General features: G+C 39.3%; 1 protein-coding gene across 5 annotated transcripts in view; it reads right to left on the bottom strand.

The window, feature by feature from the left end:
• The window catches only part of ESR2 (estrogen receptor 2), a 67,858-nt gene that overhangs the window by 8,225 nt on the left and 34,166 nt on the right, over positions 1 to 25,467 (bottom strand). For all 5 annotated transcript variants that reach the window (XM_072762581.1, XM_072762583.1, XM_072762582.1 and 2 more), the window contains exons 6-7: positions 23,979 to 24,117; positions 17,298 to 17,431 (exon numbers count right to left, since the gene is read on the bottom strand). In XM_072762581.1, the coding sequence (XP_072618682.1) occupies positions 17,298 to 17,431; positions 23,979 to 24,117 (273 nt within the window). The remainder of the gene's footprint in view (positions 1 to 17,297; positions 17,432 to 23,978; positions 24,118 to 25,467) is intronic.

The raw sequence follows: 25,467 nt of genomic DNA on the forward strand, positions 1-25,467 counted from the left end.
TATAATGATCATGAGGACCAGCACACCATCTTCCACTGAATTTGGGCAATTTTGTTCTCTATTTTTATTGGCATTTGCAGTTCAATGAAGGTAACTCAGTTCAATACAGCTCCGCTGAGGCAAGGGACATGTTGAACCACAATTATGCACGTGTAATGCTTTACCACATCCCCGGGGGGCATGTCCTCCACAATGATGATGCAGACTTAAAATACTCACCTCACAATAGCCCACAGCTGCTTCTCTAACTCACCTGCTGACCTCGTTCTCCACAGTGACTCTTCCTGGGTCTTCCTACATCCTCAAAACTCCCACTGAAACCCATAGCAGGTAACCTGCTCTCCCACTGCAGGGGAAATAAGCCCCACCCTTGGCCCAACGTGCCCCTCTTAGCCTCCCTCGAAAAGCAGACCTCCTCATATGGCTCCCTTCCCAGCTCTTGGGCCAGAGTCCAAACCATCTGGTGCAGCTCTCAAGGGTACCAGGCCTCCCTCTGCTCATTTCGTCCTCATTTCCCACCACACCTCACCTTGAGCCCTACTTTTAACTCCAGAGCAGGTGACGCACAGAACATACTGAACTTTCCATTTAAGAACTCTCTTTCCCCCTTTTCCTCCTCTCCACCCTCTCTTCTCTTGCTTATCTACATCCACTTTTCCTTTAGATTCCAGCCTGGTTGTAAACTTCCTTCTGGAAGCTTCCCTGACCTCCCTACCATTTACCATACCACCCTAAGTCTACCTTGGGTCCTCCTCTGGAGCTCTGACGGTGCCCAGGGCACTCCCAGCAGATGGCACCATGCTGTCCCACATCCTGGATTTCCTCGTACAAACCCCATGGCCATCCTCCCACCCTCGGAGACATTTATTATTTATTATTTATTCATGAGAGACAGAGGCAGAGACATAGGCAGAGGGAGAAGCAGGCTCCATGCAGGAAGCCTGATGTGAGACTCGATCCTGGGACTCCAGGATCATGACCTGAGCCAAAGGCAGACACTCAATCGCTGAGCCACCAAGGTGTCCCGCACGTCCCCTAAAATTGACCCCAGCTCCATTAAAAAGTGCTTTAACTATCCTTCAGTCTATTCTGCTACGTCATGTGTGCCCCATGGATTTCTACTTCATAAATATGTTTTTGGAGTCTAAATGGGATTAAGTGTACCAGTACTTGTGTCAGTCCAAAGTGAAAACATAAAACTAAGTTCTCAGCTAATATACAAATGTTCATAGCAACACTATTCAAGATAGCCTAAAAGTAGAAATAAACCACATGTCCAAAAAAATAAAAATAAAAAAATAAACCACATGTCCATTAACTAATAAATGGATAGACAAAATGTGGCATAGCCATACAGTGGAATATTACTCCGCCATAAAAAAGAACAAAATACTGATTCATACCACATGGTGAGCCTTGAAAACCTGATGCTAAGTAAAAAAGCTAGTTACAAAGGACCACATTTTGCATGAATTCATTTATTGCACCCATCCAGGATAGGCAAATCTACAGAGATAGAAAGTAGACTAGTCCTGCCTAGGAGTAAGGGTGAGACAAAAATTAGGTAGTGATGGCTAATGAGTTCAGGCTTTCTTTTGGGATGATGAAAATGTTCTAAAGTTGGTTGTGATAATAGGTACATAAGTCTATGAATACACAAAAATCCACTGAATTGTATACTTTATTCTTTTTAAAGATTTTATTTATTCATTCATGAGAGAGACACACACAGAGAGAGAGAGAGAGAGAGAGGCAGAGACACAGGCAGAGGGAGAAGCAGGCTCCATGCATGGAGCCAGATGTGGGACTCGATCCCAGGTCTCCAGAATCACGCCCTAGGCCAAAGGCAGGTGCCAAACCACTGAGCCACCTGAACTGCCCTGAATTGTATAATTTAAATGGGTGAATCATATAGTGTGTGAATTCCTCTTCATAAATGAGTAGTCTTTGCCCCGGAGAAGCCCTGGGTCTTATATGGGCTGTGGGGACAGCACAACTCCGTACAGGACCATCATTTTTGTTTTTTTTGTTTTTTTTTTAAGATTTTATTTATTTATTCATGAGGGGGGGCGGTAGAGAGAGAGAGAGGCAGAGACACAGGCAGAGGGAGAAGCAGGCTCCATGCAGGGAGCCCGACGTGGGACTCAATCCCAGGTCTGCGGAATCACGCCCTGGGCTGAAGGAGACACTAAACCGCCGGGCCACCGGGGCTGCCCCAGGACCATCACTGTTAATCACTAACAAGGAGTTTGGGGACAGGAATCACTGAAGTTTTAGATGGGCTCTATCAGTTTTAGATATGGGAAATGCTTTTATTTGCAAGAAGATTAACTTATATAAAATCATCCCAGGAAGGGGTCGGGCTGAAAAATACCCATTTTGCTGCCTCTTTGGTCAGCAGTGCCATGCCTGCACTTTGGGCATTCACACACACTTGAGGTCAACAAACACATGTTTACAGAGTGATTGCTAAGTGGCAGGCTCCGGCAGAGGCAGGCGACAGGACACAAATTCCTGCCTCTAGGATGCTCACTGCCCAGACACACAGGAAACGAAAATTAATCTCTTCTACCAGCCAAAAGTAAAAGCATCAGTTAGGATTCATTTTAGAACAAAATTAAATTGCTTTTCATGACACTAAAGAAATAGAGCATAAAAGGCAAGATCTTGGCACCATGCCTCACACATACCAAAGAAAGTAAAACAAAAACAAAGACATACTCTCCTCTCCTCTTTATCACCTAGGAGCAGCTGTGTGTTCCTCTCACTAACCCACCTGATGACATTCTGAGCAGCAGGTGGCCGAGGTGGGGGGCAACCCCCAAAGATCTGCTACATCCTATGCTCAAAGGATAAAGATATACTGAAGAGAAATAAATCAGAAAAGCTGAAATGCTTAGCAAAAATCTCAGAATACTAACCAAAGGAAAAACGTCAGGCTTTAGGAGGCATATGTAGTAGTCACTTATTTGTTTTTTAAGATTTTATTTATTGACTCATGAGAAATGCAGAGAAAGAGGCAGAGACACAGACAGAGGGAGAAGCAGGCTCCATGCAGGGAGCCCGATGCGGGACTCGATACCAGGACACCTGGATCACACCCTGGGCCGAAGGCAGGTGCTAAACCACTGAGCCACCCAGGCTTCCCTGCTTATTTGTTTTAAGGAAAGGGACATCTAGCAATGACCCATCCTTTATCACCACCTCCTATGCCAGCACCAAGAGAACAGGCTGGTGAGAAGTGCCCATGATATGAAACCAGGAGGCTGACATTCACAATGCTTTGTGTCCACGTTCTCAATCAACAAAGAAGGACCTGTCTTGCCTCTTCGGTATCCTTGTGTGTCCTTCTGTGCCTCTGCCTTCCACCCACCCACTTCACGAGAACTCTCCCAAAAACTCAGAGTGAACCAGGGCTTGAATTGATGTGTTAATCATCTTACTATCAAAGAGGATCACCTGGTTCTACATCTCTATTTGTTTCATTGAACAAAAAGTTTGATCCTTTTTAACCCTTAAAATTGTTCTGATAAATAGACCTATTCCTAATTTTAAATATTTTTTAAAGACTATCTGCAGATTGACCCCAAATCTATCCTAGATTTGGTACCCTTTAATTCTATCCAACGGACGACTTACTCAGTTTCTTCAGATTTCTGGGTGACAAGATGGCCGGTTCCACTACTCTTAATTTGGATATGCTGTTAACTACGCTTGTATAACACCTCTGGGTTCTAAAACACATTAGCAAACACTGTAACAGGTTGTCAAATGCAATGTTTTCTGTCATCTCTGAGTTTTAGGAGCCCCCTTGAAGGCTGAATATAATAAAGTAATTCCAAAAACCCCCCATATGTGTGGTGGAAGAGAGAAGGTCCTGAGAGAGAAATTAAAATGGTGATGTCTTTTCCCTATCTCTCCCTATAGCAAGGATGATGTTCTTCAGTTACTCAAGCCTAGCAAGGACCAGACCTGATTGGCTATTTCAGTGTATATCCCTACTATAGACCAAAAGCATGTATCTAGTTCACTTTGACACTTTTACTATTTAGAAGTCACTGGCATGTACCAGAAACTAAATAAATATTTACTGAATTGAAATTTAATTGGATAATAAAGTGAATATTCATTCCATATTATATGCACTATTAGAAGAGATAAGTAACCCAGAAGTTTGCAGCTCTTTAAAACATAACCAGGGGATCCCTGGGTGGCTCAGCCGTTTGGCATCTGCCTTTGGTCCAAGGCGCGATCCTGGAGTCCTGGGATCAAGTCCCACATCGGGCTCCCTGCATGGAGCCTGCTTCTCCCTCTGCCTGTGTCTCTGCCTCTGTGTGTGTGTGTGTGTCTATCATGAATAAATAAATAAAATCTTTTAAAAAAATAAAATAAAAAAATAAAACATAACTACATACACCTGAAATATTGTAGGTCAACTGTACCTCAATAAAAAAAAAACAATATCCCATTAAAAGTGGGCTATTTCAACAAATACTTCCCCAAAGAAGATATACAGATCACAAACAAGCATATGAAAAAATGCACCTCATTAGTCATTAGGAAAACACCAATAAACCACAATAATATACCATCACACACCTGTTAGAATGATGAAGATTCTGCATCCTAGAAAACACCTCAGTGCCAAGCAAATCTAAATGGTTGGTCACCCTAAATTACATTTATGTAAAATTTTATAAAATGCAAACTAATTTACAGTGACAGAAATTATATTGGAGGTTGCACGGGATTGGACGAGGAGGAAGTGAAAAAGGTGGAAATTATAAAGAGGCACAAGGAAACTTTTGAGTGTGACAGATATGTTCACTCTCTGGATTGTGGTGATGCTTTCAGGGGCAATATATACAAATGTCCAAAGGCAGGGCACCTGGGTGGCTCAGTGGTTGAGTGCCTTTGGCTCCGGGTCATGATCCCAGGGTCCTGGGATCAAGTCCTGCATCAGGCTCTCCCCACAGGGAGCCTGCTTCTCCCGTGTCTACCTCTCTCTACCTCTCTCTCTGTGTCTCTCATGAATAAAACAAAATCTTTTATATATATGTATTATATATATTTATAATATATATGTCTAAGGCATAAAATTATATGCTTTAAACAGGAACAATTTATTGTATATTAATTATGCCTCACAGTTCTGTTAAAAACACTGTCATGGCTGTAAAAAAAAAAAAGTTCTACACACATACATACATATAACTACTAACAAAGCCTGGCCTGGCCACCTAACATGTTGATACCAGTGCAGACCTAAAAGATGACATAATCTCAACCTGAGCTCATTACTTACACAGGAAAACGAAGCCAACCTACTGCGGGAACTGCGTCTGATAGCCCAACACTTGACTAGCAGAGCTAGAGAAGCTAATAGCAAGTAGCAGCCTCAGAGACTCCACTCTCATGATATGAGACAGAGAACATCCACAGCCTTTTGACTTTAAGAAACCTGCTCTAAAGCCTCCATCCTGTGCTGGGTATGGTTCCTGCTGGGCAGTATGGCTTTTCCACTCATGCTGCAATCCTTGTTCTCTTCATCTTTCTTTTTCTATTTTGTATTCATTATATTATCTGCAGATTTGTCAAGGTATAACTTACAATAATCTGCACATATTTAATGTGTATGATTTGATTCATTTTGATTTGTATTTGTGTATACACACACATACACACACCAGTAAAACCATAACTGCAATCAAGATAATGAACACATTCATCACCCCAGAAGTTCATTTCCCTTAGTAATCTATCCCTCCATCTCTCCCAACCCCCATCCCATCCCCTGACAACTACAAATCTGTTACTACTAGAGAAGTTTGCTTTTTCCAAAATTTTATATACATTAGATCTTATAGTATGTATGCTTTTTTGTGTTCTTTCATTCAGTACCATTAAGATTCATGTTACACATATCTATCAGTAGTTCAATGCTTTTTATGGCTAAGCAGTATTCTGCTCTATGGATATATCACACTTCGTTTGTCCTCTCACCGGCTGGTGATCATTTGGGTTGTTACCAGTTTGGGGTTATTACAAATAGAGTTACTATGAATATCTGTGTACAAGTTTTTATATGAACATATGCCTTCGTCTCTCTTCAGTAAATACCAAAAAGTAGAATTAATGGGTCACCTGGTAGGTATATGCTTAACTCTTTAAGAAAATGTTAATCAGGTTTTCCAAGTAGTTGCACCAAAAAAAAAAAAAATTAAGTAGTACCACTTTATATCTCTGCCCCCCACCCCAGTAGCATATGAGTGTTCTCATTCCACATTCTCCTAAACCCTTGATATGTTCAGTCTTTTTAATTTTAGCCAATCTACTGGAGTGGTTTATCATTGTGTTTTAATTTATATTTCTCTGATGAATAATTTTAGCATCATTTCATGTAATTACTTGCCATCCCTATATCTTCTTTGTCCATACATCCATTCAATTATTTGCCATTTTAGCTCAAGCACCATTGAGTGAAAAGATCATTCTTTCCCCCACTAACTTGACACTTTGTTAAAAATTGCTTGTATATTTCTGGACTCTATCCTGTTTCAGTGATCTATATGTCAATCCATGTTTTTTTTTTATTACTATGGTTTTCAACTAAATCTTGAAGTCCAGTAGTATAAGTCCTCCAATTTCGTTCTCTTTTTCAAAGTTGTTTCGACTGTTCTAGGTTCATTATATTTCCTATGAATTTAAGGATCTGTTTGTCGATTTCTACTCAAAAAAGCCCGAGAGTTTTTATGAGTGGGATCAAATTAAATCTGAATGTCATTTTGAGGGAGGCCTGACATCTTAACAATACCGAATCTTCTAGCTCATTAACATATCTCTCCATTTATTTAGAATTTCTTTAATTTCTCTCAGCAATGTTTTGAGTTTTCAGTCTCACACCTTTTGTCAAATTTATCATTAATTTTTATAAGTTTTTTTTAAGTTTTATAAGTTTTAATGTTATTGTAAATAGTACTGATATTAATTTCAATTATCATTTGTTCATTGCTACCATGTAGGAATACAGTTGACTTTTATACATTGACCATTTATCCTACAACCTTACTAAACTCATTTTTTGTAGACTCCTTGGGATTATCTACATCAATTAGCATGTTTTAAAATAGAGTTTTACTTCTACCTTTTAATCTAGATGTCTGTTATCTCTTGTCTTGCCTTATTGGCAGAACTTACAGGGCAGAACTTCTGGTAAAATGTTTAATAGAATTAATGAGAATGAACATACTTGCCTTGTTCCTTATTAAGTATAGTATTTGCTGTAGGTTTTTAATAAATATCCCTTACAAGCTGAAGGAGTTTCCCTGTATTTATAGTTTGTTTAGAGTTCTTGGCAGGAAGAAGTGTAAGGTTTTGTCAAATGCTTTCTTGGCATGTATTGAGGTAAAATTTTTTTTTCATTATTATTCTGTTAATATGAATTACATTGCTTGATTTTCAAATGAGTTTTTTATCTTTTTAATATCTTTTCAATTTTATTTAAATTCAATTAACATATAATGTATTATTGGTTTCAGAGGTAGAGGTTCATCAGTCTTATATAACACCCAGTGCTCATTACATCACACGACCTCCTTAACGTTCATCACCCAGTTACCCCATCCCCCGATTCTCCTCCCCTCCAGCAATCTTTAGTTTATTTCTTATAATTAAGAGTCTCTTGTGGTTTGTCTCCCTCTCTGATTTTGTCTTATTTTTTTCCTCCCTTCCCCTATGATCCTCTGTTTTGTTTCTTAAATTCCATATACAAGTGAGATCAAATAATTGTCTTTCTCTGACTGACTTATTTTGCTTAGCATAATATCCTCTAATTCCAACCATGTCATTGAAAATGGCAAGATTTCTCTCTTTTTTGATGGCTGAGTAGTATTCCATTGTGTGTGTGTGTGTGCCCATTGTGTGTATGTGAAAAAATATATATATATATATATCATATCTTCTTTATCCACCCATCTATCATTGTACATCTGGGCTCTTTTCATAGTTTGGCTATGTGGATATTGCTACCATAAACATTGGGGTGCAGTGCCCCTTCAGATCACTACACTTGTGTCTTTGCAGTGATTTTAAAATGCTAAAGAAATCTTCTATGCCTGGAAAAATTCCACTTGTTCATAATATATTCTTTGGATTATATTTGCTAACTTTTTTAGAGATGCAAAAAATCTATTACAAAATTTAGCATCTTTGTGCATGAGAGATATTGGTCTGTTGTCTTCTTTTCTTCCAATATACTGATCTAGATTTCATATCAGTGTAATGCTGGCCTCATAGAATGAATTAAAAGGTATTCTCTTCTCCTCGATTGTTTGCAAAAGTATATGTAAATGTCATGGAGGTTAAATAATATGCTACTAAGCAATGAATGCATCAACCATGAAAACAAAGAAGGCACCCCTGGGTGGTTCAGTCAATTAAGTGCCTGCCTTCAGCTCAGGTCACATTCCCAGGGTCCTGGGATGGAGCCCTGCATCAGGCTTCCTGCTCAGTGAGGAGCCTGCTTCTCCCTCTCCCTTTGCCTGTCACTCCCCTTGCTTGTATTCAATCTCTCTGTCAAATAAATAAAATCTTTTTAAAAAAATGTACATGGATACACATGAAAATGAACCCACAATGATCCAAAATCTTTCGGGTGCAGCAAAAACAATTCTAAATGGAAAATTTATAGCAATACAGGCATACCTCAAGAAACAAGAAAAAACTCAAAGAAACAACCTAACCTCACACCTAAAGGAACTAGGAAAAAAAACAACAAACATAGCCCAAAATCAGCAGGATGGAAATCAAGATTAGAGCAGAAATAAATGATAGAAACTAAGAACAAAACAAATAGATCAAATCAATGAAACCAGGAGCTGATTCTTTGAAAAAACAAAACAAAACTGATAAATCTCTAGGCAGACTCATCAAAAAAAGAGAGAGAGAGAGGACTTAAATAACCAAAATCACAAATGAAAGAGAAGAAATAACTAACATCACAGAAATACAAACATTATAAGAGGATATTATGAAAAATTATATGCCAACAAATTAGATAACCTGGAAGAAATGGATAAATTCCTAGAAACATATGATCTACCAAAACTGAAGCAAGAAGAAATGGAAAATTTGAAGACTGATTATCAGCAATGAAATTGAATAATTCAGAAACTCCCAAAACCCAAAAGTCGAGGACCAGACAGCTTCACAGCCAAATTCTACCAAACATTTAATACCAAAAGATCTATGCTTTTCAAACTATTCCAAGAAAATAGAAGAGGGAGAAAACTTCCAAATTCATTCTATAAGCATTATCCTGATACCAAAACTAGGTAAAGACTCTGCAAAAAAACAGAACTGTAGGCCAATATCTCAGATGAACATAAATGCAAAAATCCTCAACAAAATACCAGCAAACTGAGTCCAATAATATATTTAAAAAATCACTCACAAAATCAAAGGGGATTTATTCCCGGGATGCGAGGTGGTTCGATATTCACAAAACGATCAACATGATCTATCCCATCAAATGGTAGCATTCTCCCAGAAAAGCCATCTGGGAATTTTCTGAGCCTGGAGCTTTCTTCATGGTAAGGTTTGTAACTGCAAATTCAATTTCCATAATATGGCTATTCAGGATCTTCAAATTTCTTGAGTTAACTTCAATAATTTGTGTCTTTTAAGGAAATTTTCCATTTCATCTAAGTATTCAAATGTACTGGCATAGTCATTCATAACATGACCTCATTATTCTTTTTAATATATGCAGAATAGTAATGTAACCTCTCTCACTCCTGATATTGGTAATTTGTGCCTTCTTTCATTTATTCTGACCAGTGTGCCTAGAGGCTTATCAATGTTATTGCCTTCAAAAAATCAGCTTTTGGTTTCCTTGATTTTTATTGTTTTCCTTTTTTCTGTTCCAGTGATTTCCACTTGAATCTTTACCATTTCTTTTCTTCTGCTTACTTGGAGTTTCATTTGCTCTTCCTTTCCTAGTTTTTTTTAAGGTTGGAAGCTAAGGTCATTAATTTCAGACCTTGCTTTTGTTTTAATATGGGCCTTGAGTACTATAAATTTCCCTCAAACTACTGCTTTAGTTATAAGTCACAAATTTTGCTATAATGTGCTTCCATTTTAAGTTAGTTCAAAAATTTTTTAATATTGCTTTTGATTTTTCTCTGTGATCCATCAGTTATAAAGATGTACATTTTCTGGTTTCCAAATGTTTGGGAAATTTCCAAGGTCTTTTTATTATTGGTTTCTAATTTAATTCCACTGTATCAAAGAAAATATTTTGTTTTGTTGTTTTAAAGATTGTATTTATTTATGAGAGACACGGAGAGAGAGGCAGAGACATAGGCAGAAGGAGAAGCAGGCTCGTTGCAAGCAGCCCCATGTGGGACTCGATCCTGGATCCTGGATCATGCCCTGAGCCAAAGGCAGAAGCTCAACTGCTGAGCCACTCAGGCATCCCAAAGAAAATATTTTGTATGACACAAATCCTTTTTAATGTATTCAGACTTGTTTTAGGATTTTTATGCCTTCTTGACAAATTTACCCACTTATTTTTATGAAAGAAACTTCTTTAATCCCTAGAAATACTCTTTGCTCTAAAATTTACATTTTCTGGGGCACCTGCCTCAGTCGGTAGGGCATGCGGCTTTAGATCTCATGGTCTTGAGTTCAAGCCTCACATTGGGTGAGGATATTACCTAAATAAATAACTTAGATATCTTTTAAATTTACATTTTCTAATATAGCCTTACCAGCTTTATTTTGATTAGTCTTAGCATGATACATTTTTTTCTATTCTTTTACCATTAATTTATTTATATCTTTATATTTAACTGGGTTTCTTGACAGCAGCAAATAATTGCATCCTGTTCATTCAATCTTTTCCTTTTAATTGAGGTATTCACCACACTTACATTTAATATAATTATTGATGGGATTGAGTTTAAATGTACCATCTTGTTAAGTATTTTCTATTTGTCCTATCTATACCTTGCTTTATTTTTCCTTTTTTCTTTGTTAACTTTTGTATTATTTTTTATGATCCCATTTTATCTTCTTTCTTGGTATTTTAACTCTGTTATTTTATTGGATGCACTTGGTTTTATGATACACATATTTAATTTATTGCAGTGTATCTTCAAGTAATACATAGCACTTCAGGTACAAAATGAGGATAAAATACTTCCATTTGTCCTCTCCCAGCCTTTGTGGTCTTGTCATATGTTTTACTTCTACATAAACCCGCGATATATTATTTTTGCTTTAAACATTAGATTACCCTTTAGTTTTAAATAGTAAGAAAAAATTCATTTTTCTTCATTCATATTTACCCACATTGTTACCATTTGTAGGTCCTCTTTATTCCTTTGTGCAGATCCATGTCTCCATCCAATCTCATTTTCCTCCTACTTGAAAAACTTCCATTAATGTTTCTTACAGTATGGGTCTGCTAGTGGTAAATTCTTTCAGTTTTTGTATATCTGAAAATATTTATATTTTGCCTTAATTTTTGAAAAACATTTTCATTGTGTAAAGAATTCCTCACGGTTCTTTCTTAAAGTATTTTAAAGATGCTGTTCCCTTGTCTCCTTGACTTCCATCAGAACAGAAATTTGCTGTCATCCTTGTCTTTGTTCCTTGTATATAATATCTTTATTCTCTGGCTGCTTTTAAGATTTTTCTCTTTATCATTGGCTTTAAGCAACTTGATTGTGATGTGCTTTGATGTGGTTCCTTCATGTTTCTTGTACTTGGGATTCATCAAGCTTCTTGGATCTGTGTGTTTATAGTTTTCATTAAATTTGGAATATTTGCAACCATTGTTTCTTCAAGTATTTTTCTACACCCCATTCCCATTAGAGATTCCAAATTCGTGTATATTAACAACTATAGTTGTCCCCCTGCTCACTAGTGCTCTGTTCACTTTTTAAACATTTTTTTTCCATTCTGATAGGTTTTACTGCTATGACTTCACATCCACCAATCTGTTCTTCTGCTACGTATAATTAGATTCTACAAGTGCTGGACAACACTTACTCCATCCTTGGCCCTTCATCTTGTTCACGCCTGCACAATGACCTCCCCACTCTGGGGCTACATTTTCCAGGCCCCATGGAGGCTGATGTTATGTCCTAACTGGTATCAGGAAGGCTGGCTCTGATTGCCCCTAAAGTGGAGCACAGAAGGCACCACTTTAGATAATTAGTAGACACCCTCTGGCACATAGATGGTGCCACTTGAGAAAACTCCCTGTGACCTTACCACCCTATCTCTCTATAAAAACTGGGGAGTAAGGTCCAGATTTAGTGGATAATAGGAGAGAGTAGCTGTGTACTGTCTAGATTGTCCATCTGCCCAATTCCTCAATCAGTAAATTACCCTAGAGAAAACTGTGTCAACAGTATGGTTTGCACTGTTTGTTGGTCTCAAAGTACTTTCTCAGTCTGGAGGATATTTTACAGTCCCTCTTCCACCTTATAACACAGATGTAAATCCCATGGAGACATAATTTTCACATTCAGAAGTTTTTATGCATGTTTCATTTTTTCCATGTCTCCACTAAATCTGTTCATGCTTTCCTCTACATCTTAGGCTTCTGGAAAATAGTCATAGTAATTATTGTTACTATTGTTTTAATGTCCTTGTCTACTAATTCTATCATCTGTATCATTTGGGGGTCTTTTCTGATTTGTTGGTTTTTCTCCTCATTAGAAGGTCATGTTTTCTGCTTCTCTGCATGCTTGCTAACTTTTGATGGGTTATCAGACATTGCAAGTTTTACCTGATTGGGTACTGGATATTCTTGTATTCTTTTAAATATTCTTGAACTTTGTTCCACGATGCAGTTAAGTTACTTTACAATGAGTTTGATCCTTCAGGCATGCTTTTTAAGTCATAAAGACCAGTGCAGCCTTTAGTCTAGGGCTAAGTTTGCCTCACTACTAATGCAATACCTTTTTGGGCACTATATCTGATGTCCAATATATTACAAGGTTTTTCCTCTGGCTGGTGAGAACATGAACTATTCTTGGCCCTGAGTGAATGCTAGGGATTATCCTGCCTGCTTCTTTCTGATGGCTCTTTCTCTGTCCTTGGGTAAGTATCCTCACAAGCATGAGATTAGTGCTCAGCTGGACTTGAAGGGCATCTGCTACAGATCCACCAAGCCTCTGCATCCAGCTCTTCCCTCACCAGCTGTCTCCTCCCCTGCAAATCCCAGCTGCGGTGGCCTCCCCAAATTCACAACTCTGTCTTCCCAGTGCAAGGAGGCCAATGGGATCTACTCTACCTATGGAACCTGGAAGTTGGCTCTACATAGGAAACTGGGTGATCAAAGGCTTCATTCTGTTCGTGTCCCTTCTCTTGGGGATCACTGTCATGTGTGGTTTGTTGTCCAATGTCTATTCTGTACATTCTCTAGGGTTTTTCTTTGTTTTTCTTTAATTTAAGGTGGGAACATAGATTCTGTCCTTATTTTTAATGTAACACTACAAATAATCCAGAACAAAAACAACAAAGCCTACACTTTCAAATGCTTAAAATCCAGCACAGATAAGGCCCCTCTCCTGACAGTGGAAATTTTCCAGTAGAAACAGAATCCCATTTTCCTAAACCCATTTGACAACTGTTATGACTACTGAGCGAGAAAGGAACTTTGTTAAAAGAAGATTTCCTAAATGTAGATTTACTGTAAACAAATTCTACTCCAATTACCACCACAAGTGGTAATTACATCACGTGCCTGACTCACCCTCTGTAATTCTCTTCACATGGCAGTCCTGTCAGATGCTGCAGGAGGAATGCCGTAGCCTAGTGTTTTCTATTTGCACAGATGATGCTTCTAGCTTTCACAACAACACAATATGATGTCTCGGAGGCTAAACTGACGGTAAGGAGCCTTGCCAAACAGAAGGCTTTATGCTGCAGAGTGTTGTAACAAGAAGCAAATGGCTTTCCAAGGAGCCCTTTGCTGCACAGAAAAGAGTTCTAAATTATTTCTGAAAGTAAGAGAAGCCCCGTAATCTCTTGTTTGATGATCCTCCTGTGCCAAGATGGGAATGTACTTTTCATGCAAATCCTCCCTTTAACAAAGACAGAAAAGGCAGCACACCTGTGAGGTAAGGTCTATAGGTGGGTTCAAAGAGATCAAAAAAAGTTGGTTTTCTTCCATGATGAATTTCAAATGTCTCAGCAGGATATTTTCTATATGCACATCACCTCAATTGCTGATGTAAACTGGGCCCTCATGATACCTTGTAAAAGGTGAATGGTAACAAATGTGAAGAAGGTACCAGAAGCCCCAGAGCATTTGGGAGGCTTCTTTGGCTTTCCCTACAATTTTCATTTGTCCAACAATTGACCATTGTTCTAGTCACAAATTGTTTTCCCCGAGCTGCAGTTGAGAGTGCATTGGGTGCAAAGAAAACATCCCGCCAGGCAGGTAGAGCCAGAGTAAAACCCAACTGGGCAGTACCCAAAGGGTGTCTACAGGGTCTCTGTACCTCACATGACCCTCAGATTCCTTCTTTGTTCCCCTTTTCCCCCTCCCTCAAGACTTAGCCCAGATCCAGCCCATCTATCTCCATGCTCTATATGAAGCTTTTCAAAGTATGGTCTGTTATCAGTCCACAGAGATAAGCAGAAATTGAGGTTAAGCATGGGGAAACTCTTGTAGCAATTGACAGTAATTGTAAATCAATTTTATCTAATAATAAGAAAATTGGACCTATATTTTACACGTTTACTCCATTTTTTCTAGTAATTTATTTTTATTATATTTTACGAAAGTAACTGTCTGTAAAAATATGGAAGTTAAAAAAAAGAAAAAGAACCTGATCTCTCACCACAGACAGCTTGAGAAGCACTGCCCTGTATATTTCCCTTTCCCCTTCACCAAATCCAGTGCCAATGTCCAAGAGTATATAGGGGTGTTCAACATACAGAAAAGCATAGGCTACTGAAGGAGAGGTCAGCTGGCCCCAGAACATAGCCACAGGTTCTACACTGAGTTTTGGCTTCAGGAACTGCTGCTTTGGCTGATTTAAAATAAAGTAGTATAATACGATCCCACAGATTCCTATCATTTCAAATATAGAAGTTCTAAGGTCAGATAAGATCCAGGGAGTAAAGCCCCATATGATGCCCAAATGAAGTGAGCTGTAAGTCATCAGTTGAGGATTAAAGTTTGCATATACATATAATTTCGGAAAGAGATAAACCAACAAGAGTAAATAGCTAAGCAAAGCAATCGACACCGGGGATAGCAGCTGGGCAAATACCAGGTCAGTAAACTGAACAGTATGAACACTACATAGAAACCTAGAAATGTGTACAAAGTAGCACCATCATTTTTACTGCAGCAATGTTTATAATGGCAAAAATAAATAAGTAAATAAATAAATAAAAGCTGTAATTAAGTAAAGGTCCATCAATAAAGAAACAGTTGAACACCTTAGACAATGTCCTCATTCAAGATAGAGTTAGATCTCTCCTAGTTGACCTGGAAGAATTTTACAGCACTTTGAAAAGTAAAAAAAGCAGGACACAGAGAAGTATTTGTATATATGTGTCCCAATTTTTTTTAAATGGGGAGGGGGGAGTTCATCTTTGTGGATATTGAAGGTGAGGTATTATTTTAAAAGATTATTAGAGAATAGAAGAAGGTATGAAGTCTATCTTCCAGCAAGATGAGTTATTTGGTATTGGGGTGGAAGAGTCAAGCAAATAATTAGATCACAGCAAGCCTCTTTCAAAGTCTTTAAATTTTTAACATAAGATGCTATGCTGTTGATGAAAAATTATACATATAAGCCTGTGTATAAATGGCTAGCTCTCTCTATGTATGTGTGTGTGTATCTGTCTACCTACCTACCTACCCATCTCTATCTACCTGCCTCCATCAAACAAGAGCTGTCTATCTACAGAGAGCTGTTAAAGATCAGTCACCAGTGTTATAATGGTTATCTTGCCCAGGCACGGGGGAGATTCCTGTGATTTTTTTCTTCCTTTTATGTTTTTCTCTTCTTTGAATGTTGACAATAACCAGGTATTGCTTACATAATAAGAGCAGAGCAGCAATGCTACAACACCCACTTGTCTTTGACACCTCCCTCACTTCCCACCTCTAACCCCTATGTTAACAATGCAGGCCCTTCCTGCCTGGTCCTGCACACCAACTCAGTTCAGGCTCCCATTGTCCCTGACGACTCTGCTTGGGCCCTCAGGTCCCTGCCTGTCTCTCCCCTCTCCAGTCAATCTCCACATGGAAGCCAGAGTGATCTTTATGGAACACTTGTCCAGGCCACTCCACTGTCTGAACCTTTTCTAGGGCTGCTCAGTACCTCGAGGGGCAGTCCTTGGCCAAGGTGTGCAGTGTAATCTCTGGCTTGGCGCTGCCCTTCATGACTATGCACATCTCCCTCTGCTCTTCTACCTCACAACCTGCAGCTCCTGGCCCGACCAGGTTGTTTGGGTTTGTTTTTTTTTAAGATTTTATTTATTTATTCATGAAAGAGAGAGAGGCAGAGACACAGAGGGAGAAGCAGGCTCTATGCAGGGAGCCCAATGTGGGACTTGATCCCAGGACTCCAGGATCATGCCCTAAGCCGAAGGCAGACACTCAACCGCTGAGCCACCCAGGCGTCCCTCCACCAGGTGTTTTCATCCCTCCACACCTACTCCTTCCCTGTCCTGCTAATATGCCCAACCCTGAAGACACACTCAAACATTTTTTCTTTCTGCAACCACTACAAGTGTCTCTCCTGGTTTCCCAAAGTATTCTGTACATACTCTATTAGACCACCGATCATTTTAATGATTTGTCTTCTCTCTCTCCCTCCCTATGCTATGAGCTACTGAAAGACAGGACTATATCTTCAACATCTTCACCAAATGAATAAATGAAATCAATGAATGAATGAATCCGTAAAAGCAAAACAGTAAATATAAATGCAGGTCAATCATGTAAGATGCCTGTATAATGAACAAAGGCTGCAAAGTAAGTATTTTAAAGTTCAGGGGTTTTTTTTCCAGCAAAGTGGCTTGAGCTGCTTTTTAAATTACTGCCAGTAATTCAGCCAGTGAATACTTTATATTCAAGTTACCAAAAGTTAACTACCCTATAAGTTTAAATCCCTATAAAATGAAACAGAGAAGTCAAAAAAGAAAGCCATTTTGCCCTCTTTCGATAAAATAAGTTCAATACTGTTCTTCACTCCATGCCAGTTCTAGAAACAGCAACTCTCCCCACTAAAACACAGCCCAGCTGTGTGGCTACTTACTGGAGTTGAGGAGGACCATGGCCTTGACACAGAGATACTCTTTGTGTTGGAGTTTTAACTCACGAAACCTTGAAGTTGTTGCCAAGAGCATGTCGAAGATTTCCAGAATTCCTTCTACGCATTTCCCCTCATCCCTACAAAAGTTCATTGGGAAATTTAAGAAATATGCAGCACTGGGCAACCATCAAAAGAAATAAGGAATATTTTCTTGTTAATTTCAAATTTCATCAGCACATCCTTTAACAAAATGGTAAAAGAAAGTCCCTGCAGTGATATAAAATTACTAAAATCATCTTCATATAAAGAGGACAGGGGACTTTCTATAAATTCCAGAAGCAAACATTTGAATAAATACTATTTAGGAAAAAAATCTGCATTGGAAATACACTTTCCTTTTACCTGCTCACCAAATGTTTTCTTTAATGGAATACCATTTCTGTTGATTATTTTCTATCTAAATCATGTCAGCCAACCAGCCATAGTTATGACACATATTGCTAAACTGAGACATTCCATGTTCCCATCAGAAGACTCTGAAGTGCTAATGAGGAAAACAGAATGTTACCAAAGCAAATGCCCTAAGAAGAAACAATCCTTCACATTTAGGGTTTACTTCACTCTGTGGTGGTTATTTAGAAACTGGTGGGGCAACTAAGAGACATTTAATGTAACTTGAAAAAAAGCTAGTATGACACACAAAGAAAGCACAATTAGAGAAGACAGATTAGAACCAGGAAAGGAAGGTAGGAATGGAGACATGAACATTTTTGACTTGCCAAAGATTATTTTTAAGCAAAAAATTTTAGACAAACTTTGAACCATATAATCAAAATTCTTTTGAACACTCACAGAAATGAAGTTTTATGCATACTTTTGAAGGAAATTACTTGAACTGTATTTAGAAAATACCAGCTTCAATTCACTCCAGCCAGACATAAATTATTCTGCTTCACTGCTTCCCAAAAAAACTTCTATTGTCATCAGTCCTAGTCACTGGAAGCCCCTGACAAGCTCTTAGATGATTTTGCCATGAAACTTTCATTTGCTTCTCAACACCTGCAGCACATGGTGAAGGGGAGCCTGGCAGCAGTGGGCGTCTGTGAGTTTCATGTTAAGTCTCCCCCGCAAACCCTGACGGGGATCTGAGATCTTCAGAGAACTGGCTATTCCTTCTTTTCCTTCCCCCAAACCCAAGCCAGGACATTTCCAGTGATGGTGTTGGCTGAGGAAAGCGTCTCTGTGGAATTCAAATGAACTGACACCAGGGGAACCAACAATGTTGGTGGAGCCTTTCCCGCTGGGTTCTATGTGAGGATAGCAGCTTGCCAAGATCCTGCATCCCACAGCATTCAAACCCCCAGACTCACCTACGCAAAGCTATAAGCAAGCAAACTCTGAGTTCTAAACAAACACGATAACTTCTGCGACCACTTGAGGCTTCCTGAAAACACACGGGTTAAGTGATAAGCACTAATGCCTCCTCGAAGTCACAGAGAAAAGCTACCTTGGAGAATCAGCCCTCAGCAAAGGGTGCCAAAATCTGTAGGAAACCTCCAAACCTCCCTAAGTCTCATCTTTCCCACCTCCTCTGCTCTGGACTCTCCCAGGCAGCCTGCGGCAAGTGCCCAGGAAGGACAATGCATTCTCTGCACGTAGCAGATGCACAAGAACTACCTGTTTGCTGAATGCCCCTCATGCCACATAATTGAATGACTGTGCTTGGGAACAATTAATTATTGAAAATTCTAATTGTTGGGCTTGAGGACATTTGACACCAAGAAAAGCTGGTTCTAAAATTTCTCCGGGTAGGAGGGGTGACTGGCTGGCTCAATCTGTAGAGCATGTGACTCTTGATCTTGGGGTTGTAAGTCTGAGCTTCCCATTAGGTATAGAGATCACTTAAAAATAAAATCTTAGAATTTAATGGAATACCTCTGGGGTATTCCCAAAATAAAATATCTCTGGGGACAAAAAAAAAAAAAAACCCACCAAGTCGTGTACTGATTGTTTAACAGACTGGCTCTTTACTTTTCTGTGAGACTCAGTCAGAGGTGCGGTCATGAACATGTAGGTATACATGTACACGCATGCATGCACACACACGCCACTCCCCAAACAGTATAAGAGGATTCATCTGAAATCAATCCTATTTTGCAGAGGTTGCCACTTGTACCTAAAAACACATCCCTGAATATTGAGGTTTGTATCATTTCCTCATTGAAATGCATGCCATTTTAAATGCAAATTCGTATTTCAAAAACGGAGGGAGAGCTTATATTCTAGAGCATCCTAAACCCTGAGAAATGCTACAACTCACAGTAATCAGAACATGTGTACCTCATAGAAAAAGTGAATCTCTAAACCAATTCTAAAGAACTAAGTCTGACTTCTTTTACTACCAAGTGTAACAGCCAACCATTTTATTCAAGAGGTGGTACAGTTAGAATACTTTTATTCACTTCACAGGCTGGGGAAACCAAATACATTTTTTTAGTAAAGAAATGAGAAATATAGGAAATAAGGTACACAGTATCTCAAAAATGACACCTTAATCAAGTTCTGCCCTAAAACGAGTTATACAGAGGAAAGGTTTAAGTAATACATTAATGACATCTATTATACTTATTTAATAACTACAAAATGAAACTGAGCATCTGCCTTCGGCTCAGCTCATGATCCTGGGGTCCTGGGATTAAGTCCTGGGTTGGGCTCCCTGCTCCATGGAGAGCCTGCTTCTCCCTCTCCTCCCCACCTGCACTCTCTGTTGCTATCTCTGTCTCTCTCTCTCTCTCTCAAATAAATATATAAAATCTTAGAAAAAAAGATTTGAATTAAAGGGAGAGATCATAGGATTTGATTGTTAAGGTATCAAAACAATCTATCAATCAAACCAGTCCACTCATGGAGGTTACTTTTGCAAGCATTGGGCCATAAACTAGGACTAAGCAAAAATAAAAGTACATGTGGAACATCTTATTATATGATAACCACTCCTTTATAAAAGAAAAAAGATTCTGTTGGTACCAAGGACAAAATGTTGAATGAGTGGATCTTGCTTTGGATGCACTATTTTTGTACCTACATCTATATCTGCTAGCAGCACACACATGGCTGCCAGTTCAGTTCCGTTGCGGGGAAGGGGGGGCGCGTTTGGGTGGGGGACTCCAGGCTTAACACACAGGGAGGACTTAAATATTAAGCCAACGTGAAAATTACCTGCATACAAAAAGGAGATGAAATTTTTAAAGTGAAAATTCTTTGGGTATATTGAAATTCAATGCACAAAAAACTAACGTGAATGCAAACTCAGTGCATGTACAATGTGATTCCATGGAACTCTATAAATGTCCACAATGGGGCATAAGCTCCGATCCAAACTCCCTCCGACTTTTTACTACTATTTAACATTAGACTGTTTCCTGTTGATGTCACAGACACAACATATTATAGGATACACAATTTTTTTAAGTAAGCAGAAGCTCCGATTCTGTGGCAGATCTCCACATGAATGTGTGACTCTAGTGATTACTGAGAGAAGAACCACCTAAGCTGAGATAACTGGGTTTATCATCCCGAGTAGGTTCAAGTTTTCTCACTACAGAAGCCTCAACAAGAATAAAGGGCAACAGCAATTATTGTCTCAGTCTGCACAAGTGAGCTAATTTAGTTGTATTCACAGCATCTACGATCACACTACCATTGGAAGGAACTCTGATAGGACAATCTGCCAAAAGACAGTGATTTTTAAGCACCATGCAAATTATTTATTCATGTTGCAGCAAAAGCTCATAATAGAACTTCTTTATGATGTGTAATCTCTGACTTTTTGAATAAGGAACATTTAGAGCATTTTTGAATAGGTAACTCCTCCAGAAACACACTCATTACATAAAACAATATTTATCTGTATCATACACACATGAAGGAACTGAACTATCTTGGACTTGAAATTCTAGACTTCACAAAGTTTATGTGTTGATGATACAGGATTGCAACAAAAAAATAACCATGATAGGTACTACCAAAAATGCCTGCGGGACACCTGGGTGGCTCAGCGGTTGAGCACCTGCCTTCGGCTCAGGACGTGATCCTGGAGTCCCGGGATCGAGTCCCACATCAGGCTCCCTGCATGGAGCCTCCTTCTCTCTCTGCCTGTGTCTCTCATGAATGAATGAATGAATGAATGAATGAATGAATAAATAAATAAATAAATAAATAAAATCTTTAAAAAAAAGATGCCCACTCTGTGTGAAGGCATTTACAATTCCAGAGACAGCTCTCCTATACTCAGATATACTAGGTTTGTATGCCATACAACATGACACTTTCAAATATATATAAAAAGTAATGTGATGGGCACGTGGGTGGCTCAGTCGGTTAAGCATCTAACTCTTGATTTTGGCTCAGGTCATGATCTCAGAGTCATGGGATCAGGCCCCACATCAGGCTCCATGCATAGCATGGAGTCTCCTTATCCCTCTCCCTCTACCCTTCCCCCTGCTCTATCAAATAAATATATAAAATGAAATAAAATAAATAAAATCTTTTAAAAGTGAGTCTATTAAAATAATTTGTAAGAAAAATTAGTTTTTCCCCCTTCCATTACTTAACCAAAAGGTAGGCCTAAAATTTGCCTAGGATGTATATCCATTTACAATAACTTACACTTAGAGGAATTAAAGAACCCAAAAGAAGAGTAAATTCTACCAAAAACCAGGAATGAAACAATCACTGAACATAAACATTAAATGTGACATCAATTTAGAAATCAAGACAAAAAGTAAAATAACTTAATCCCAATGTCTACAAAATGTATTGACTCATCAAGGGATGAAACTTCTTCCTAGCACTAACTTCCAGAATTATAGGTGTATATAGCGGGGAGGGGGGGGGGTACTTCATTTGAACACCAAGTGGAACGTAATGAATGAATGAATGACAGCGATGTCTTGGCCAGGTGCTTGGCCTTTCAGCCTGCCTTACAACATGGTATCTTAGAGGAAAGCAAGAGGAGTAGGTTTCTGAAGCCTGAAGAGACTAGAATAGAGTTGCGTTAAGAAAAAAGAATAAGGGATCCCTGGGTGGCGCAGCAGTTTGGCGCCTGCCTTTGGCCCAGGGCGCGATCCTGGAGACCCGGGATCGAATCCCATGTCGGGCTCCTGGTGCATGGAGCCTGCTTCTCCCCCTGCCTGTGTCTCTGCCCCCCTCTCTCTCTCTCTGTGACTATCATAAATAAAAATTTAAAAATTAAAAAAAAAAAAAAGAATAAAGTAGAAAGTCACTTAGCCTTTCAGTCTCTTCTTTCCCCATCCAGTTTTCTATCCCACTGAGAGGCATGTCTTATTATACAGGTAACTACCATTATATTTAAAAACATGGACTTCACAGCCAGCCCCCACATCTAGCACCACCACTTACTACTCTGTAACTGCAGGCAAAATACCTAAACATCCCCCATATCTCCAAAATAGAGATAATAATGGCACTTACTTGAAAAGGGCTCTAAGAAGATGAAATTAGTTAACACATCAAGTGCTTCAGATGGTGCCTGGCATATACAAGCCAATATGTTGGCTATTTTGATTGCTACTGAAGGGTCTGGGCTTCCAGAACCTTCTTCTATGGTTCAACACCTGGGCTTGCTCCTGCTTGAACCACAACCCATGTTCCAGCTCTTCCCAAAGTTTCCATTCTTGACTAAAACACCTCCATTACTTAGAACAGTGCTCTTTGTCAACGTTGTCATCCAGGACAACAGGCAGAATGGGTGCTAAAACCTTGGGGGAATCACTTTTTAGCTGTGTAATATGTGCATAGGGGGTCTTCTGATGATCCAAAGAGGTAATAACAAGAGTTGGGGGCAGATGCTCTCCATTCGTACAATGGCATCCTTCTACTCTGTGCAGAGTCAAATGTGACTGAACATTCTACTTTAGAACTTTTTTCAAAATAAGGAATGTAGAAATCAATTTCCATTAAGATTTTCAACTGCTCAAATGTAGAACAAGAAAGTGTTCTACTTTCCATACTAAAATTTTGAGTGTTGTATATTCTAACTTTTCCTCCATGAAGAGTTCATCTGAGTCCATTGGAAACTGTTTCCTTTTCTGTACCATCTTTAAAAGACGCAAATTGTAGTCAAGTGATGGCATTGTCACTATCATTCCCCAATTTCCATTACCTTTCATTCAGTTTTAATAACCATTCCTTCCACTGACTGCTATTGTCAAAAATGTTAGAGTGCATGCAGTTAGAGTTAAAGCACATTCAAATAAACTTCACAGATTTCTAAGAATTTTATCACCTGTCTAGACAGACAAACATGGTCCCTACAAGTAGAAACTTGAATAACTGAATAACAGGACAATTTAAAATTATAAACGGAAAATGGAATTTTTAATATAGAAAAGCCTAAGCAGACTTGCACATTTAGTAGCCACATATTCTGCAGGAGATAGGCCCTGTTATGGTCTGGTCTATAAATGCCACCCCACCCCAGGTAAGAATGAGTCACCCAACACTGAATCCAAGAACTCACACTCTCCTCCTTCAGTTCCTGATGTGGGGAAGGAGCTCATGACATTATCATCTTCTTAATTGCCCTTTTAGGTGTGAGATTTTAATTGTGGCAGCCAGGACTCACACAGGGCAGAGAAGAAACACAATGCATTTTTTTCTCACCTGTCCAGAACGAGGTCTGGAGCAAAGATGAGCTTGCCCGGGTGGTCAATGGAGCGCCACATGAGGCCCACCATTAGCACCTCCATCCAGCAGCTCTCCAGGAGGCGCACTTGATCATAGAGGCTGAGCTCCACAAAGCCTGGGGAAAGCAAGAGGCCATGAGACATACCCACTCTCCTCCTCAACTCCCCGTTTCTGTGAAAACAGAAGAGCAAGTTTTAACAAGCTATGAAAACACAAACGAAATAGGGAAAACACTCAACATTTTAAAGATGTGGTTCAATGCTGATGAAGGACGGAAATTTTAAATTCAAAGTATGCAATTCACAATGTCCAGCCTTGGATGCCTCCTAGAGACTAATACATTCCATTCAGGATTTATAAAGGACTGTTACCTGGGCTTATAGCTCCCCAGACAAATGCTCTGGAATGTTCCAGAAAGCTGGAACAGATCATCTTAGGTATATTTTTAAAATTCCTCTGAATTGCTGAGAAAAATAATCAGCTGCCAGCTTAAGGCTGACTGTTTGGCCCACAATAGAGGCTGGGAGGGGGGAAGAGGGATGGGCTCGGAGTGGGGGGAATGGAATGGAGGGTGTTACGGGCTGGGGGATGAGGAGGGTGGAACATGCAGAGAGGACAGCACCAGCCCCTGCAGAAAGTCAAGGTTTCAAATGAAAAATACCTCTGATTGCTTAAAGTTTCAGGGTTAGAATCATTCTTCTGAATAGGAGCGCTATCTCTAGGCTATTCTATCCTGAAAAGCAAATCTAACAATCGAAGCAGGTCCCAGTAGTCTGAGAGCCTGGATGGATTGGTCCAAAAATTGGAAAGAAACAGGTCATCTCTAGGGAGGTGAGCACCTTAAAAGCAAAGTAAGGCAGAGATCACTAGAGCTTCATCCACAAACCATGATAAAAGAGAAGGCAGTGTAATAAAAAACTAATCAAACACGTGGCCCAGGAGTGCACTGGACTCCGGTTAGGATCCCGGCTCAGCCTCCTAGCCAATTATTCAATCTCTGTTTAAGTTGATTTCCTTACAGAAAAAAAGTGAGAGTGACAATGCCTACCCTCTGGGAATGTCCTGCAGGTAGCATCTCTCAGGATCCTCATTTTTACAGATGAGGAGACCAGGACACAGGAAGCACATGTGGTTCAAGCCTGAGAACAATATAATGCCAGAGGGTACAAAGGAAAGCTGAAAGGAGTAATGAATGGGAAGATGGCTCAGTCCTTTTCCAAAGCTGCCCCTTGGCCTCATATGTGTACACGTTCCAAACTTGCCTGCAGTTCCAGACAAGAAGCCTGCCCATGGGAGATTAGGTTTCTTATATTTGCAGATATTTAACAAGATCAAGATAGGTGGTACTTTACTATTTTTTTAATTTGGGAAATTAAATTATACCCGCTAAGAGAGAGGGGGAAAAAAGCACACCTTTAGACTATTTTCTGAAAAAAATTTTAAAACACCAGGCTTGAAGAGGGAC

The sequence above is a fragment of the Vulpes vulpes genome, chromosome 6 (assembly GCF_048418805.1).
Source record: "Vulpes vulpes isolate BD-2025 chromosome 6, VulVul3, whole genome shotgun sequence".
Lineage (NCBI taxonomy): Eukaryota > Metazoa > Chordata > Mammalia > Carnivora > Canidae > Vulpes > Vulpes vulpes.